Here is a 17,032-nt window from a genome sequence, read left to right on the forward strand (position 1 = left end):
CTCGCGCAGGATGTCAGAAATTCATACTGAAAATAATGGACAGGTCACCTCTAAAATTCAACCTGGCAAGAGCAATTTCTTTCCTGGATCCAAGTGTGTTATGGATGACACTGTAGCTGCAAAGAGATTGTCCAATTGCCTAGAAATTGTAGTATCCAAAAATTGGATTTTAAGAACATTAGCTGATGAAATCCAAGGTGAATTCAAAGTTTTTGCTAAAAATCCTCTTGTATTGGAAGCAATGAGGAATTATGACAGGAAAAGTAAGAGATTAGATGACCATTGGATGGAGATGCTGCATTTAGGCGCATGCTCAATACATATGACTGATTTTGTGAAATTTCTCCTCATTTTATCTCATGGAAATGCTAGTGAGGAGAGGGGATTTTCAATCAACAAAGAATGTTTAATTGAAAATCAAAGCGAGTTGAGTCTAATTGCACTCAGGCAGGTACATGATAAAATTTCAGCTGTGGGTGGTATTGATAAGTTTCCAATTACAAAGAGGGTTGTCCATGCTGCCCGCAATGCTCATGGAGTATATGTTGAGTCTTTGAGGAATCAAGAAGAGGAAGAGAAGAAACAGAAGAAGAGAAATGCCATTAAGGATAAAGTTATTGAACTCGAGGCGAAGAAAATGAAGTTGTTGAATGATGTCAAGGAGAAACTGTCTGCAATTGATGATGAGATTATTGGTTTGAAGTCTTAAAACATTTAAGTGGATGTGGTCTTAACTTCAGTTTGATTTTAGTGAACTGCAAATCTGTGATTTGAGGTTTTAAAACATTTCAGTAAAGTAGTGTTCGTTCCAGTAATTTGTGTTTTAATAGTGGACTGTAAGTGTGTGTACTTTTGTAACTAGTATTAAGCTTAAGGTTGGAAAGCGATAGGGATAGACATTCCTCTTCTCGTTCTGTGCAGCAGTTGGTTACAGTGGAGTGGAAACACATAGGAGAATTGAAAATTAGGCAAATAAGTGATTAAAATTAGACTATTTATCTTCGCTAGTGTTTTTTGTGATTCTTTTTTTAATAATGATCCTCTAGTCCACATTGCATTTCACTTGTAGCTTCTGTTTAAGCTTTGAAAAACAATGATATACCAATTTTAGATCTCTCTAGAAATTTTCTGGAAAACCGGGAAAATTTCTGGAAAAGTCAGGGAATTTTGAAATTCCAAATGAGTGGCCACCCTGTTCATTTTTCCCTGTATAAGTTGGGCACGTTAAAATACTGTATTCTTGTACTATTAATATTAAATCACTTCCATATGTTTGCCGCCTACACTGTGTATTTGATTATTATTTTTTTTTTTCTTATAACTTTTCAGACCATCTTTTTAACTATAAAATTAAGTGAATTTCCCATTGTAATTGGGGCGCAGAGGACATTTGTTTTCGTCAACTGTTGCCCTTCCAACCCGATTTACATATGTAAAGTCGAATCTCACGTCATTTAGGTTATTTTGAAGAATACTTTCGAATCGCCGTATACATATTTTGTATTCTTAGATCCCCGTTGAAAATAAAAAGAATCCGTAGTTAGTAGAACAAAGAAAATAAGTAATTTTATTTCCTTTCTTTAATCTGCAGCTGGTTTGGCTGAATGTGGTCGAGCCCAGTGAGCATAAAATAGCATACGATATGACGATGTGCGTGTCGAACACAGCTGGTGTGGAGGCTAAACGACTGATGGCAAAGGCTTTGAAAGGAACATTGACACTTCAGAAGCAGCAGCACTTATTAGCTGAGTTGGAGAAAGACCCGAAACTGGTTTATCATATTGGGTTAACTCCAAACAAGGTGAGTAGCTTTACATCGTAATTTTTGCTACAATCCTAAATGGCATTAATTTAGCTTAGTATAAAAGATGTTTAAAGAACCTTAGTCATGTTGTTTAAATGTTGATTTATATTATTCTTATTATTAATAATTTTTGTACACTTTTTAACTGAGCGGGCGATATAGTACTATATAGACCGTACATGTATATTACTATATCTGTGTCTTTCCTTTACTCTGGAGTTTGCAGGAAGTTTCTTAAAATTCTGCATGTGCCCAGTATTATGCTGTTCTGTATGTTGTTTATTTATTGTGTGTTTGTTTTTCTTTTTCAAACCCAATTCTTTCAAGTGCCTTTTTAACGTCTTGTTGATTACTCCAGTATCCAATATTACATGTTGCATTATTTTCACAACTTTGGTCTTCCATTGTTCTTTAATGTTTGCAGCTAGATTTTCGATATTTTTCTTTTCTTTTCTTTCTCTCTCTCTCTCTCTCTCTCTCTCTCTCTTTCTCTCTCTCTCGCTTGCTTTCTGCAGATTTGTTATGTTTGGTATTGTTACGTCTATTAAGTGATCCTCTTTTTTTTTCTTTGTTTATTTTTATTTTTTATTTTATTTAACAATTACCAGATACAGCTTAGCGGCCATATTATACTGGATATCTAACAACAATAATAACAATGGAAAGGATTTGGGAAGGTACCGGCCAGAGCCTGTTTAGTAGGTACCATCCTGGCATTTGCCTGGTAGGACTGAGGAAAACCCTAGTCAGGATGGTCGGCAGCGGGAATCGAACCCACGACCTCCCGAATGCGAAGCCAACGCTCAACCACTTAAGCTAATTCGGTCGCTTGTTACTGTGATGTCCCATCTGTTGTTATGTATTTATTATTAGTTGGTTAGTATTGTTCTGGCCAGTGAAGTCTGTGTTTGTTTTTAGTAAGTAAGTAAGTTTTAATAAGTTTGTATTACGGTACTTCTTTTGATGTTATATTTATATTATTAAATTATCACCACCATCAGCAACATGGCGGATGAGAAGAGCACACGACGCCATTGTATAAGAACATTAGTACCTACTGTAACAATATGCTTTTATGTGTTCGTAGTTATTACCAAACGAAGTTAGTTATTAAAATGTAGAGATTGTTCAGATAACATGTCATTGTTAGTCGACATGGTCATGTATCGTTTCGGAATACCGTATTGGTTTGCGGATGCATATCACGACTATTTAAGAGCTGAAAGAAGCCATTGTTGACGAAGTAACGGCAGTTGATGAGGAACTACGGAAGCGAGTGTATAACTTTCCGAAAATGTTTGCTGCAATGTGTTGATGCCTCGGGAGACCTCTGTGTGATGTAATTTCCAATAAATAAACTTAGCAGCAATAAACTAATAAACTTTAAATAAAATTGCATACTTCAGTGTACTATTACAGACGGTTTTCCTTCTTCCCCTTTCTTTCTTTCATCATCTATTGCTATATCCAATGTCAGTCGCCTCCGTACCATGTTGTATAACCTAAGGGTTGGCACACATTTGATACAAGTGTTCCCAAGTTTGGTTCGCTGATTCAATTGGTAGCATACGCGTTTTTGGTGCGAAAGACCTAGGTTCTATTCGCGGTGGGAGCTCGTGTAGTTTGGATCAAGCATTAAGCTGTAGGTCCCCGTCTCGTGTAACCTCGCTGCTGAACTGAACGCTAAACCCAGCTAACTAACCAAGTGATTCGATTAGGATGCAACATGTTCGGTATTGATCCGACATCATGAGATAGTTGAAGAGCTGGTTGGAAAAAAAGAAAAACGTGATGCTTTACGTGAGCAAACTTACAATGCGCATTGCCGTTAAAAGAGTATCGTGTCAGTGAGATTGACGTTTAACTTACCATCTAGTGCTTCCAGCCCAATGAATATATGTATGTATGTATGTGTGTATGTGTGCGCGCACACGAGTGCTAGTGCTAAATGCAAGTGAAGACAGTGCAGATTTGGAATAAAAAATAAAAAAAATGCAGCACCGATAAAAACATTGGACATTATGCTGTCTACCACAGACTCATCTAGCTTGAGATCACAGCAGTGAACCTTCGGCACAATAGTTGACGAGAATCTGAAGACTGAAATCAAACGCAGACTGATTTTACAAATGGTTTCTACACTCTCATTATAAAGCTGTACATACAGATAAATGTAATAATAATAACAGTGACTCGATCAATTGAAAATGGTTTTTGGTGTCTCATCCAGGCCCGTATTTATATATTGTGTACCCTTGTGCTCGAAATAATTCGCTCCCCCCACCCCACCCCCTTCCGCATAAACTTATGTCTCAAACAAGGAAGCAAGCCGTAATTTTGCGAACATACCAGCTCTTGTTGAGTAGCAGTTTACGTATTACAAGTTACAAATATAATATAGGGACATTTTAAAAATACAGTAGAACCCCTCTCGGCTGGTCCGCTACTCCAGTTGATTCGATCGTGCTCGAGCCGAACTTGTCCCGACTCGTCGGTGAGTCACAAGGCCCATTGTCGTTTTACTGCCGACGCGGCATTGTTGTTTACTTGCTGTTCTACTTGTCCGCTTTAGTGTTTCGTCATCTCTTGTTTCATTTCTTTCGTTGTGCATGCTTTCTGCACTGTATTGTGCAGTTTTTAGTGCTTACTGTTCGTAGGTTTAATGTTGAAAATCTGTATTTTTGTGTATTTTCTGATAATCCGACCTTTTTTGCTTTCCGACCATACCCCCAGTCCCAGAGGTGACGGATTAGAGTGGTTCTACTGTAATCGAAAATGACCAATATTAGAGTTGATTTCGTAGTTTTTGGGATCGCTGAGATGAATAGTGACAATTTTAGTATGATACAACTTCAAGGTCATACTCCACTCCCCAGGGAGTGGGCGAGGTTTTAAAAATAATCAAAAACGACAGATATTAGTGTTGAATTCATAATTTCCGATTTCGCTCAGTTTAACGGTATCAGTTTTCATGATGTTCAAGTTCATTCTCACCCCTTGGGGTGGGGGTTGGGGAGGATGGCTTTTTAAAAATAATCAGATAAGCTAGCTAATTAGTAATTACTGTAATTAGAGCGAATTAAACATATTAACGTATTTTCTCGCGCTTGCGTGTGACTCTGCAGGTTGCTAGTTTTAAATATTACTTTATTGTGAATCTAAAAAGTTCCAAAATTTTGCCGCCCTGTGCTCAAGCACAGAATAGCACTTACCTAAATACGGGCCTAGTCTCATCCTTTTTTGTAATATCTGTTAAGTAACGTTTAGAAAGTTGTAACTGTTTTCGTCATCGGAGGTGGTAGAAATGAAACTGTTCGTTTAGTTGTATTTTTGTACCCTTGGTAGCCATTGAGGTTCTGTTGAAGTTATTATTATGCAGTAGTAGTAGTAATAGTTGTTGTTATTGCTTGAAAACGCAAAAAGTATGTTAGTTTTGTACTTGAGAATTTTTTAAAAAAAAACTTTTACTTACTTGAAAAATGTGACGTTTTAGTAAAGTAAATTTTGTTAAATAGTGTACTTTTATTTTGCTTCTAGTTGCCAGATTTAGTGGAAAACAACCCCTTGATAGCCATTGAAGTTCTGTTAAAGTTAATGCAATCAAGCCAAATAACGGAGTATTTTAGTGTCTTGGTCAACATGGAAATGTCCTTACATTCAATGGAAGTTGTCAACAGGTAAGCGACCATTTTAATTCACAGCTAGATAATTCTCTATGTTTGTTCACTTTCTTCAATTAGTAAATCACATTTATTTTCAATTATAAGCCATTTTAAGAACTATCTTATAAATACACCCAAAAAGGCAGTCATCTTGCTTTTCTCTACTTTGCTATGGATCCATTCCGAGAATCATTATTCGTCGATAGTTTCGTTGGTCTTGCTGCGAGCGTTGTCAAGACATACAAAGCAGGTTTAGTCGGGGTATGATAGGTAAGAATTAATACATGAAGCCTTAAGATATACAGGGTGTTACAGAAAATTGTCATAATATTTTGGGAATAGATTTCCCACATGAAAATAAGAAAAAAAGTTCATATGGGTATGTGGTCGGAAGTGCATAGTTCCGTAGTTATAAGGTGTCGAAAACGTGAAAGAATGAACTTTAAAGATCCATAGTTGCACTACTATAGGACCGATCGTAGTCGGGTCAAGACAACTGAAGAACTAGTATGTGAACTATACAAATATTCATCTTTCAGAACCTCCGGTACTTGCACACGTAGGGTGGAACGAAAAAAACAAGTTTTGATTTTTAATTTGTAATAGCACGAAAAAGTTGCCTTTTGGTGTAGATAAGATAAAAATGAAATATGAAAAATATTGGAGCACGTCTTGAGGTGCCGCAAGGACGATAAATTTTCATAAAATTGCAATTTTTGTTATATTTTAATTTTTTTTTAAAAAAGAAGTTGTCAAATATATTTTTTTTTAATTTCAAATACTGTCAAATAAGCAACTTTATGTCAAAAAGACACACATATATATATTTTATCTTTTTGGATTAAGTCTTGAGGTGCCGCAAGACCAATAATATTTTGTAAAAACACACTTTAGGAGCTAAATTTAGTGACATTTTGCCAATAGGAGTTGGCAACAGTGTTTCCGTGTGGTGACAAACTCAGATTAGGTGTCAGTAGCTTTGCCGAGTTCAGTAGAGTTGGCGTCTATTGTGTAACAGAACAACGTAATATGTTGTTAGTTTGTGTGCTACTTTATTGTTGTGAGTTAAAACGGCTCAGTCTAAACAAGTGAATACAAGACAAATGTCGGAATGTCCTATTTTTCAAAGATTTAGTGATTTGTGTTAAGTTGTACTGCCTACTTACGAAGATGTAATGAAGTGCTACTGTTTTATTAGACATAACTTCCGAGTTGCGTCAGGGAAGTATCCTACTGTAAGTGAAATATGTGAGACTTTAGTTCCTAAAATAGAACAAATATGGTCAAGAGCTTCTATTCCCACTGTTTCTAACCTTAGAATTGATAAAAGTTAGTCATGCTAAATATAGCAATTTATTAAGGTCTAAAAGTAGAAAAGGATCAGATAAGTTTGACTCGAACCTCGCAAAATTTAGAGAAGCTAAACGTTTATTTGATATTGCTGCCTGCAAGTGTCAAAACTTGGATACTTGTAGTTGTATAGAAGAATTAAAAGCACGTGTTTTAGAACAAGACTTTCAAAAAGATCAACGCTCTACCAGGAAAGTGGTTATGAGTAATGTTGATAGAGCTATCACAAGCTCTTTGAAGAAGAAAGAAGCAAGAAAAAGTAAAGTAAGAAAGAACGGACACAAAGTAGTAGTGTAACAGAAACGGTTACTGACGACATTGACAGCACTGAAGACCAAATAGACCTGACTTTTGAAGAGCAGCTACCAGGCCCTTTTAAACTGAAAAAAGATAAAAATATAAGCATTCAAATGCGTATGAAATTGCCACCTGTAGCTTCCATTTGTGACCGTACCGAAATATCAGATAGAGCTGCTGCAGCTATAACTAGTGCTGCTTTACAGGACTTGGGTTTAATCACAGGGGAAGACAAAACCAAAGTAATAGACAGAATGAAAATTAGACGAGCAAGATAAAAAAATAAAAGAAATGTCATTAATGATAGTCTTTATCAGATAATTGAAAATGAGGGTTGTTTTTTGATGGAAGACAAATCAGTTGTTCCAGAAAAGAAAGGAACTAAGTTATACAAAAACGTTATTTCAGAAGAGCACGTTTCACTAACAGAGGAACCAAACTCAAAGTTTTTAGGTCACGTAACACCTAAATCTGGTACTGGAAAGGACATAGACGACAGTATACTGGAGTTTTTTGAGGATAGAGAACACAACGAACAACTTTTGAACGTTACTGCTATTGGGTGTGATGGAACCGGTGTAAATACTGAACATAATAATGATGTGATTTCTTCGATGGAAAATAAAATAGGAACACCTTTATAATGGTTAGTTTGTTTGTTCCACGGAAATAAGCTACCTTTGCGACGTCTTTTCTATCATTTAGATGATAAAACGAAGGGACCAATGAATTTAAAGGCGAAATAGGTCAGCAGCTGCAAAACTGTACTAATCTTGCTGTGGTTACTTTCATGCCAATTGAAAATAACCTTCCTCTTTTGGAGAACATAAATGATTTCAAGTACGGATCGAAAGTATTTGTTGGATATGTGTATCGCTGTATCAAGTGGAAATTGTTCGCTAGATTTATCTTTAAGAAACCCTGGAAAACTTGTTCACTCCAGGTGGCTTACATTAGCAAACCGTATACTTAGATTGTATGTGGCAACTGAGAACCTTAAGACTCTAGCTTGAGTACATTGTAAAAGTGTATGCACCTATGTGGTTTAACATTAAGTTGAAACCTTCATGTACTTATAGTTCCAAACATCTATTTAAGCTTATCTCATATTTATGCTATCTCTCTAATGATTTCAAGAACGTTGTAGATCCACTTATTCAAAGAAATGGGTACTTTGCTGCTGCAGAAAATCTCCTTTTGTCCATGCTATGTGATGAGTGCAAAAATGTAAGAGAACTCGGTTTACGACGTGTTTTAAAAGCAAGAACAGAAAATAGAGGCGGATTCAGGAAGTTTAAAGTTCCAGAGATAAAGTTTGACGCAAAGCTTTTATCGACACGATATCATGGACTGAAAATGACGTAACTGAACCCCCCTTGATAAAACATATACCCAGTACTTCTCTCAAAGACTTTATACGGAAGACATCTGAAGCTCAACCAAATAGTCAAGTGGACCTGCTTATCGACTTTCCCCGGCTTCCTTATTACACACAAGCAGTGAAAAAAGTTGTGAAACTGGTGATCGAATCGACTCAAAATGTCTGTGGTTCATTCGCAGGCGAAGGATATATAAGACCAAAAATTGACTCACGTGAGAACATGCCAAAATTTGATTTAAAATAAAAAAGTTTAATGTATCAATGAAGTAGAAACAAACATTTTGCAGCTGTAACATGTGTAATCATTGTGGGTATTTTAAACGATAAAAAATAAACTTTCATTGTCTTTAAAAGTGTATTATGATTTTTTTTACGTGTATTCTAATAAAAAATATATGTAATTGATTCCACGAGCTTTTATTGCAACCTCATTTACTACTATTTGTTACAGCAAAAATAGTTCCCAAAAATTCAACATCAGCAAAAATACAAACCTTTTCACAATAATGTTTTTAAATTATATTTTGTAATTAATATTTTTCCAATTCTAATACTTATATATGAATTTACAACTATCTTTTGTAGCATTATATGTACGAGAAAACCATAAAAAATAATTTACCAAAGTTTATAATTTTTCAATTTTTAATTTCTTTTTACAAACTTTAAGCTCTTTGCGGCACCTCAAGATGTTGCAGTGTAACAACCAAATTTTTTCTTCTTCTTTTTGAACCTAAAAGGCAACTTTTCCGCACTATTACAAAAATTAAAAAAATAAAAAAAGACCATTTTCGTTCCACCCTATTACACAGTCATTTTTAGAGAAGCTGTTTGGCAGTACTTGATCACTCTCCACCTACCTCTAAAAATTGGTGTGCAAGTACAGTACCGGAACATTCTTAAACATGGATATTTGGTTAGTTCACATAACAGTTTCTCCGTGATGTCTTGACCCGACTACGATAGGTCTCATAGTAGTGGAGCTATGAACTTCTAAAGTGCATTTGTTTCACGTTTTCGGCACCCTATAAATCCGAAACCATCCACTTTTGAGCACAAGTCTATCTGAACTTTCTTTCTTATTTTGATATAAGGAATCTCTCCCAAAATATTATGACACATGTTTGTAACACCCTGTATATGTTTATAAATGATATGTTAGTGTGCATACATGGGCTGTATGAAAAGTGTTAGATTGTGGTAGAAAGAAAAATTGTCGTCTTAATCGGCTTCTTCCTTCATGCGTACACACACCGAGTCCAGCGGTCTTATCACTACGCGAAACAATTCTGAAATCCTTTTTAGGAGGTGCTGTTAGGGAAGCCCCTCGTGTTGCACTTGGTGTCGTCTTGAATGTGAAAGCGCGTTCCGTTTAGATGCCCTTTGATTTTTGGAACAGTCGAAAATCTCACTAGGCTTCGGAGAGTAGGGAGATTGACGAACCACCGGAGTGTTGTACTGTGCAAAAAAGCTTAATTATATTAGCCTCATGAACGAGGGTGTAATCTTAGTATAGTTGCTAATTTTCGGAGTTGCGAAGATTTGATAGTTTTCGACAAACAGCGTCTGGGAGACGACGAAGAACATCTAGGTAAGAGTCGTGTTGTACCTTTCTTTTCGGGTCGTACTCATACACACAAGTTTCATCCTCCCTGTTGACGGTCTCCAGGAAATGAATATCCATGTTTACGGTGTCCAGTTTGTTCCGTGCAATTTCCACACAAAGTTGTCGAAATCCTGGTCAAAAAGGTTGCAGATAGCATCTGCACACCTGCTCATGTAGAACCCTGAAGTGACCACACAACTGCTTCTCCTCAACAATAGATCCACCTGCAGGCTAAACATATCAAGACCCCTTTCAACCTTCGCTGTGAAGCTTTCTCGAAAACAAACGATGTCGGATACTTTTCAGACAGGCCTCGTACCTGCAGTAGGAAGAACATAACTGATCTATGATTTGAAGAATCGAGGAAAATATTAAGAGTTAAAAGAGAAAGCTGAATATCGATAAACGTGTAAGAAACATTTCTACGCCCAAGCCTACGATTAAAATATAATAGTCCTAGGACCTGCGAAAAGGCAGAACACTTAATAATAATAATAATAATAATAATAATTTCTATCAGTCCTATCCCTGCAAAACTTTTTTTCTTCTTGCTATGTGTTGACAATGTTAAAAAGATAGTCCGTAAAAATTCGACGATTCGTGATTTCGTTTAACAATTTCTGAACAGAATAGGGAAGAGCAAATTTATTTCTAAGTGTAATTTTCTAGATCTTCCGTGATCATTTTGTGTACTTATTTCATTAATGTGATATGTGCTTAACGTGCACACTTTTATGCGAAGAGTTTTGTGAATTTTGCATGTAAGGAATATTTATTTAGAACTTTATCATGAAAAATAAAATATTTTTAGTAACTTAAATTGTGTTAAATACCGTATTTTTTTATTTTGCTTCTATTTGCCAGATTTAGTGGAAAACAACCCTTTGATAGCTAGTGAGGTTTTGTTAATGCAATCAAGCCAAATAAGGAAGAGTATTATGCGAGCACATTACAAGCAAGTAGTGGGTTATATGTGAGTTTAAAAGCTAACATAGTATGACGCGTTCAATATAATAAATAAGGTGGAATTATTGTGTTTTATATTATCTTTATTTCTACCTTTCGTACGTATAAGGTAATAATGATTTTAAATGTAGTAAAAACATAGGTATTTTATATGGTAAGGATCCCCATCTTACAGCGTGGGCACATGTTATTCAAGCAACACGTGCCATTGTTTATAAAGATCAGTGCAGCAAACGATATACAAAACCAGGAAAACATGAAGAACAGCACGACGGGAACCGAAGAGGAACGAGCCAATGACTCAAAGAAGACGGAGACATCAGTTGACCATTGATCGCTTAACCTATACTTGCTCCAGAGGTCGCCTTGAACGAAGGAGCACTACCCTGCCTAAAATCCCTGGAGGTTGCCATAAGCTAAGGAGCGTACCAAAAAGTACCGTATCCTGAAGTCGCTACAAAACGCCATGGAGGTTATTATGAGCTAACAAAACTTTTCCTTCCATCACCTCTCTGGTCATAAGGAAGATTTAAGATATTAACTTTATAAATAAAAAGACTATTTTGTAATATTGTGTAAAATAAATTAGATGAAGGGCTAGAATCCCGGACTGTCATTGTCTCTATCCACACAAATATTACACTGTAGATGAACAAATGGGAAAATTGACATCAGATCGACATGAAGTATGTAAAGTACAGCAATCTTGTAAAATTATATAGTTATTGTTTGTTTCTCTACTTGTGCTTATGTATTAAGGAAAGCGGACGGCACAATTTTCATGGATATGGTTAATATTTTGATCAGATGAAAAATTTCTTTGACAATTTAATAAGTACGCAGCCAAAAAAATAATTTTCGTGGAAAAAGTGAAATACTTACAGCAGAACCATACAGTATATTTCAAAACCTAACCGAACAGAAATAGAAGTTGCTGTAAAAAAATTTAAGAAACACAAATCTCCGGGTGTATACGAAATTCCTGTTGAGTTAATTTTAGCTGGAGGGAAAAAAATTGTGGAACGAGATGCACAAACTCCTTTTCCTCATCTGGAACAAGGAGGAATTGACACAAGAGTGGAAAGAGTCAATTATTGTCAAGAAAGGCAATAAAACTCTTTCTTTTGTCAACATCCTATAAAATCCTCTTAAACATTATGTTAGCAAATATAAAGCCATAATTATGCTTGTTGTGGTGTATGGTTGCGAAACATGGTCACTTACTTTGAGGGAAGAACGTGGATGTAAAGTATTCAAAAATAAAATTCTGACACATATATTTGGACTCAACAGGAACAGAGACGGAAATAGTGAATACTTTATAATGAGGAACTCCAAAATTTATACGGTTTACGTAACGTTGTGAATGTCATAAAGTCTAGGAGGCTCAGGTTGGCATGTTATGTACTCGGAATGGAAGAAAGTAAAAACGCTCTCAAAATTTTAACTGAAAATTCAATAGGAGAAAGGTCTCAATTGGGAAGACTTACGAGCAGATAGGAGGACAATATTAAGCTGAATCTCGCAGAAATGGAATAACTACAAAGTAGAAACATTGGTAGGGTAATTAAATCTAGGAGGCTCAGATGGGCAGGCCATGGAGCCAGAATGGAAGAAAATAGGAACGCTCTCAAAGTTTTAACTGGAAATCCAATCGGAAAATATCCATTAGAAAGACCTAGGCGTAGATGGGAGGACAACATTCAGATGGATCTTGCAGATATAGGAATACAAGGTAGAAACTGGATCCAGTTGGCTAAGGATATAAGTCGATGGAGAGCTTTTGTGAATGCGACATTGAACATCTGAGTTCCATAGGCCATAAAGTTAGTAGAAACTGGATTCTCGTGGCTAAAGAGAGAAATCAATGTAGCATTGAACTTCAAGGTTCCATACCAAGGATATGTCGATGGAGAGGTTTTGTGAATGCGACATTGAACATCTGAGTTCCACAGGCCATAAAGTTAGTAAAAACTGGATTCTCGTGGCTAAAGAGAGAAATCAATGTGGCATTGAACTTCAAGGTTCCATAGCCCAGAGTTAGTTAGTTTGTTATGTATAATTGTCGATATTTTGATAATTATTATATTTACAAATGATTTACTGATTTAATATCAGTAGGTATAGAACAGTGTAAGTCTGACCGTTGAGTAGTCAATTGGAGTTCAACATCTCGTTTCAGCATGGCGATTATATGAGACAAGACCTACTGTTTAAAGGTTGTTCCGAACAATTGCTCAGATCTGTCCAACCAAGTACCCACACTGGGAATCGAATTTGAAACCATGCATACAAAGCACACGTGTTAATCAGTCGGTCACGAAAGAGCACAATCTCATGGTTGGACTTGCAGAGACTCTCAACTCTGATCTCGCATGCTGGATGGATGGTACTAGAGGCGCGATTAGTTCTCGTAGCGTTTTTAGGGCTTTATTCCGGAAGTTCCTACAACTAATTGCAAGTGCATAGAAGTTAGTCGGGCTCTGAGGAATAAAGCATGAAGAACACATAAAGCTAGTCACATGTCTGGTAACCTATTTGGCAGATAACCTTTCTTGGGACATTCAATTCCTTGAAAGTGTCAATTCTTTCTCATGTGGAAAAAAACTTTTCGTCTTTTGCTGACGCCATAGGTACAGTTAATATTAATTTCAGAAGCATTGTAGATTCACTAAATATTTTTTCTAGATTATTGCGAACGATTCATTCTAGCAAACTCAGTCCCTGACAGTGATCCGAATTCCTCTTCAGCGTTGACTGAAGAGAGTTCGTAGCAGAGATTAGTGTTATAAAAAAAATGTACATTGAACACACTTTATTCACAGTTTATCCAGGAAAATTTAAAATAAATTGAGGAAATGTATCTGGTGTAAACAACACTACTGCCATAAGATAACCTGTAAATTTAAACTGGATTTTTTTTTCGAACACTTCTGAATTGTCCTTTGCTTGTTTTGTCTAAGCCTTAATTGCAAATTTTTCCTCAGTTGAAAGCTGGTTAATGTTTTTTGTAAGTTATTTACAGAAGTCATGGTATACAATTCATTCAGAATTTGTAGGTTATTTACAGAATTAAAGCACACACAAAAAATTAAACCTAATAATTAAAAACCAAAACAGCTGATACAAAAGAGGTACTGGTATATGAATTCCGAATGTCACATATTCATACATTAACATACACACATGTGCGTAAAAGAAAGAAAAAAAAAAATACGTTCCAAATCATCCGTCTTAGTTGTTACGCAATGCACGATGAACACAATATACTTCCACATGAGGCGAAACAACGCTTACCAATGTGATATGTTCTGGAAAGGAAACCTCGAAACCCGCCAGATGAAGGATCAGCATGTAACAGGAGCCAAAAATAAAAGAACATCAAAACAAACAGCACTGCCAGATCTACACCCAGAAATGTTAACTGGGAGGGGTCCAAAATATTTGAGGGAGGTCCAATACGTCTACATAATATGGAACCTGTCTTATTCTGCACCCGAAAAGACGATAAGTAATTCTTACTTACTGTCACCTATATTTTTAGAAAAAATGATAGAACGATTATTTCTATAAGAAAAGAAAGAGTACATGTGAGGCGTAAAATAAAATATTTAGCCTACATCAATCGTTTCTCTGTTAAACAATTATAGTTCGTTGAGAAAGTCTACAAATGTTAGTCAAGTTTCGAAATTTTTGGGAGGTCCGGACCCGGTGGACCCCCCTCGTGGATACGCCCCTGAGCATTGCAAACTAGTCCCAAATTCAATGTGGCGTTCCGCATCATACAGTTTTATGTGGAAATTATCAAGAGTATAAAATGTACTGTACTTATTTTATTAAAGAAATATGTTTATGCTAAAATACTATCCACAGAAAGGGGGGGGGAGCGATTCTACATACTGACTTATTAATATTTGACTCACAAATTACTGTAGAAGAAGCCTTCATTATCAATATAAGCTAAGAATTAACTTGTAAATGCGGGTCTACTTTCATTTGTTTTCTCCTTTACTAGATATTTTCTTTCTTATTTTGTAATTCTGCAATCACTTTTTTAATTGTCATTATATTGATTTGCTTCAGTATCGGCCCGTAATTTAAAAATATGAATGCATAAAAACAAATTCCATTTGTTAATTGCTAGTGAAAGAAAATTCAGAAAGCTTATTTAGCGCGAAAAACCTTCTCGTTCACTGGAAACCGTGCTGTGTTGCAGAAGCACTGCAACGACCAGTCCCTTTAACTTCTGAGATAGGGGAAAGGAGACTTAACATTTGCTCCAATTGCCGCGCTGAAGGAATCTGGTCGTTGTATGCTCGCTGCAACACAATATAAATTAGAGACTCTGTGACAGATTATTTTTCGCTTTTTAAAACGGATTAACGGAACGGACAGTTACAGAAGTAAAAAATATGTTATTTAAAGTATATATATGCGAGTATTAAAAGGTATTTTTTCTGTTCTTTACTCGTACTATGGTAATAATATTTTTTCTTGAAATACTTTGGTCGTTGCGCAACGCTAACATTAGCCGCCACTGCTTAAAAGAGCACATTTTTCCTATTATTTCGTTTCTTAATATGTGGTCTACATTCCATTACAGGTTGACAACCACTGTAGATTTACCTACTGAATTCGTACATTTATACATTTCTAATTGTATATCGACATGTGAAACGATCAAGGACAGATACATGCAGAATCGGCTTGTGAGACTAGTGTGTGTATTCTTGCAGTCCCTTATAAGAAATAAAATTATTAATGTCCAGGTGAGTAGTATTATATGTAAATTCTTGCTATGATTGTGTACAGTGACTCACAGTCCTCGTAAGTCCACTTAAGCAGTACAGAAGCATGATGTACTTCTGGCATAACTTGTTTCTGATGAATTCCCACGCGAAAAAAAAAAAGAAAAAGTTACATACTAAATTAAACAATAGTTACGTTCTTTATTAATCTATGAACATTATACTGAAGGAATGGAAACTTGAGAAAGAGTGGTTCAAAGGTAAGGAAACGTACCTGCATGAAAATAAAGGCGGAATATATACTAACTAAGGTTTCTTTACTTAGGAGCCATATTGTTTGCAACCAAAAATGTACATTTTAAAGCTTTGCTTCTTTGACGCCAGAAGTGACTGAATTACGTAACTTCTCCTTTCATGTCATTCGTAGTAGGATATATAGCTAGGCTTGGAACAAAGGCTTCAAAGAGGTAAACAACATACGACTATTTCTTGTTATGGTTCCAGGAATTACGTTGTCGGTCGGTCAGCGAAAAAATAGTCGATTTAATTTCTACATTACACGTTAATTTAATAATACCTAAAACCATACAAAAAATGTCGAACTTTTGTTATGAAAATTGAAAACAACAATATACGATTAGGTTTGGAGCATTCTTAAGAATGTAAGGTTTTTTTTTTTTTAAACATTACTGTATGTCACGTTTAAAAATAAATCCGTGTACCATACCCTATATGTTAAACAAGGTTAGATATTTGTTTCTATATATATACATGGTGGCTACAAAGTCTAGAAACAGTGGCAGAACTAACGAGTACCACATTAATGCAAAACTTGTTTCACATTTGCACTACCATTCTCAACATACTTTTTCTAATGTTAGACGTGTGAGGATCCAGAACAGCGGCTATCATTTCGACGGTGATTCAGATCTCGAATATCAGATTTCGAAATTTGGCAAATAGGCAGAATCCATTGTTTTTAATTTAAGTGACTGTGGTGACCTTTCCAAGGCTTTAGTCTCCCAATCCGTCTGAGAAACACGTGTAACCAGTATCTTTCACAAAAAACATACAGGATTTCAGCCGATTCATCAATTGCTAATGCCGCTTCGTCAATCATCCAACATACAGAGAGAATTTCTGCGTACATTTTCAATTTGAAGAAGAATAAACCTCCATGAATTTTGCAGAGCCTTGCAGGTTTTTGTCTGTGAACTA

General features: G+C 35.9%; 1 protein-coding gene across 1 annotated transcript in view; it reads left to right on the top strand.

Annotated features, from left to right (window-relative positions):
* Not11 (CCR4-NOT transcription complex subunit 11) overlaps positions 1 to 17,032 on the top strand; it is a 51,823-nt gene that overhangs the window by 27,684 nt on the left and 7,107 nt on the right. The window contains exons 7-9 of the mRNA XM_081742283.1: positions 1,592 to 1,801; positions 5,342 to 5,481; positions 15,670 to 15,835. Coding sequence (XP_081598409.1) covers positions 1,592 to 1,801; positions 5,342 to 5,481; positions 15,670 to 15,835 — 516 coding nt within the window. The remainder of the gene's footprint in view (positions 1 to 1,591; positions 1,802 to 5,341; positions 5,482 to 15,669; positions 15,836 to 17,032) is intronic.

Source organism: Thermobia domestica, chromosome 16 (assembly GCF_964235325.1).
Source record: "Thermobia domestica chromosome 16, izTheDome1.hap1.1, whole genome shotgun sequence".
Lineage (NCBI taxonomy): Eukaryota > Metazoa > Arthropoda > Insecta > Zygentoma > Lepismatidae > Thermobia > Thermobia domestica.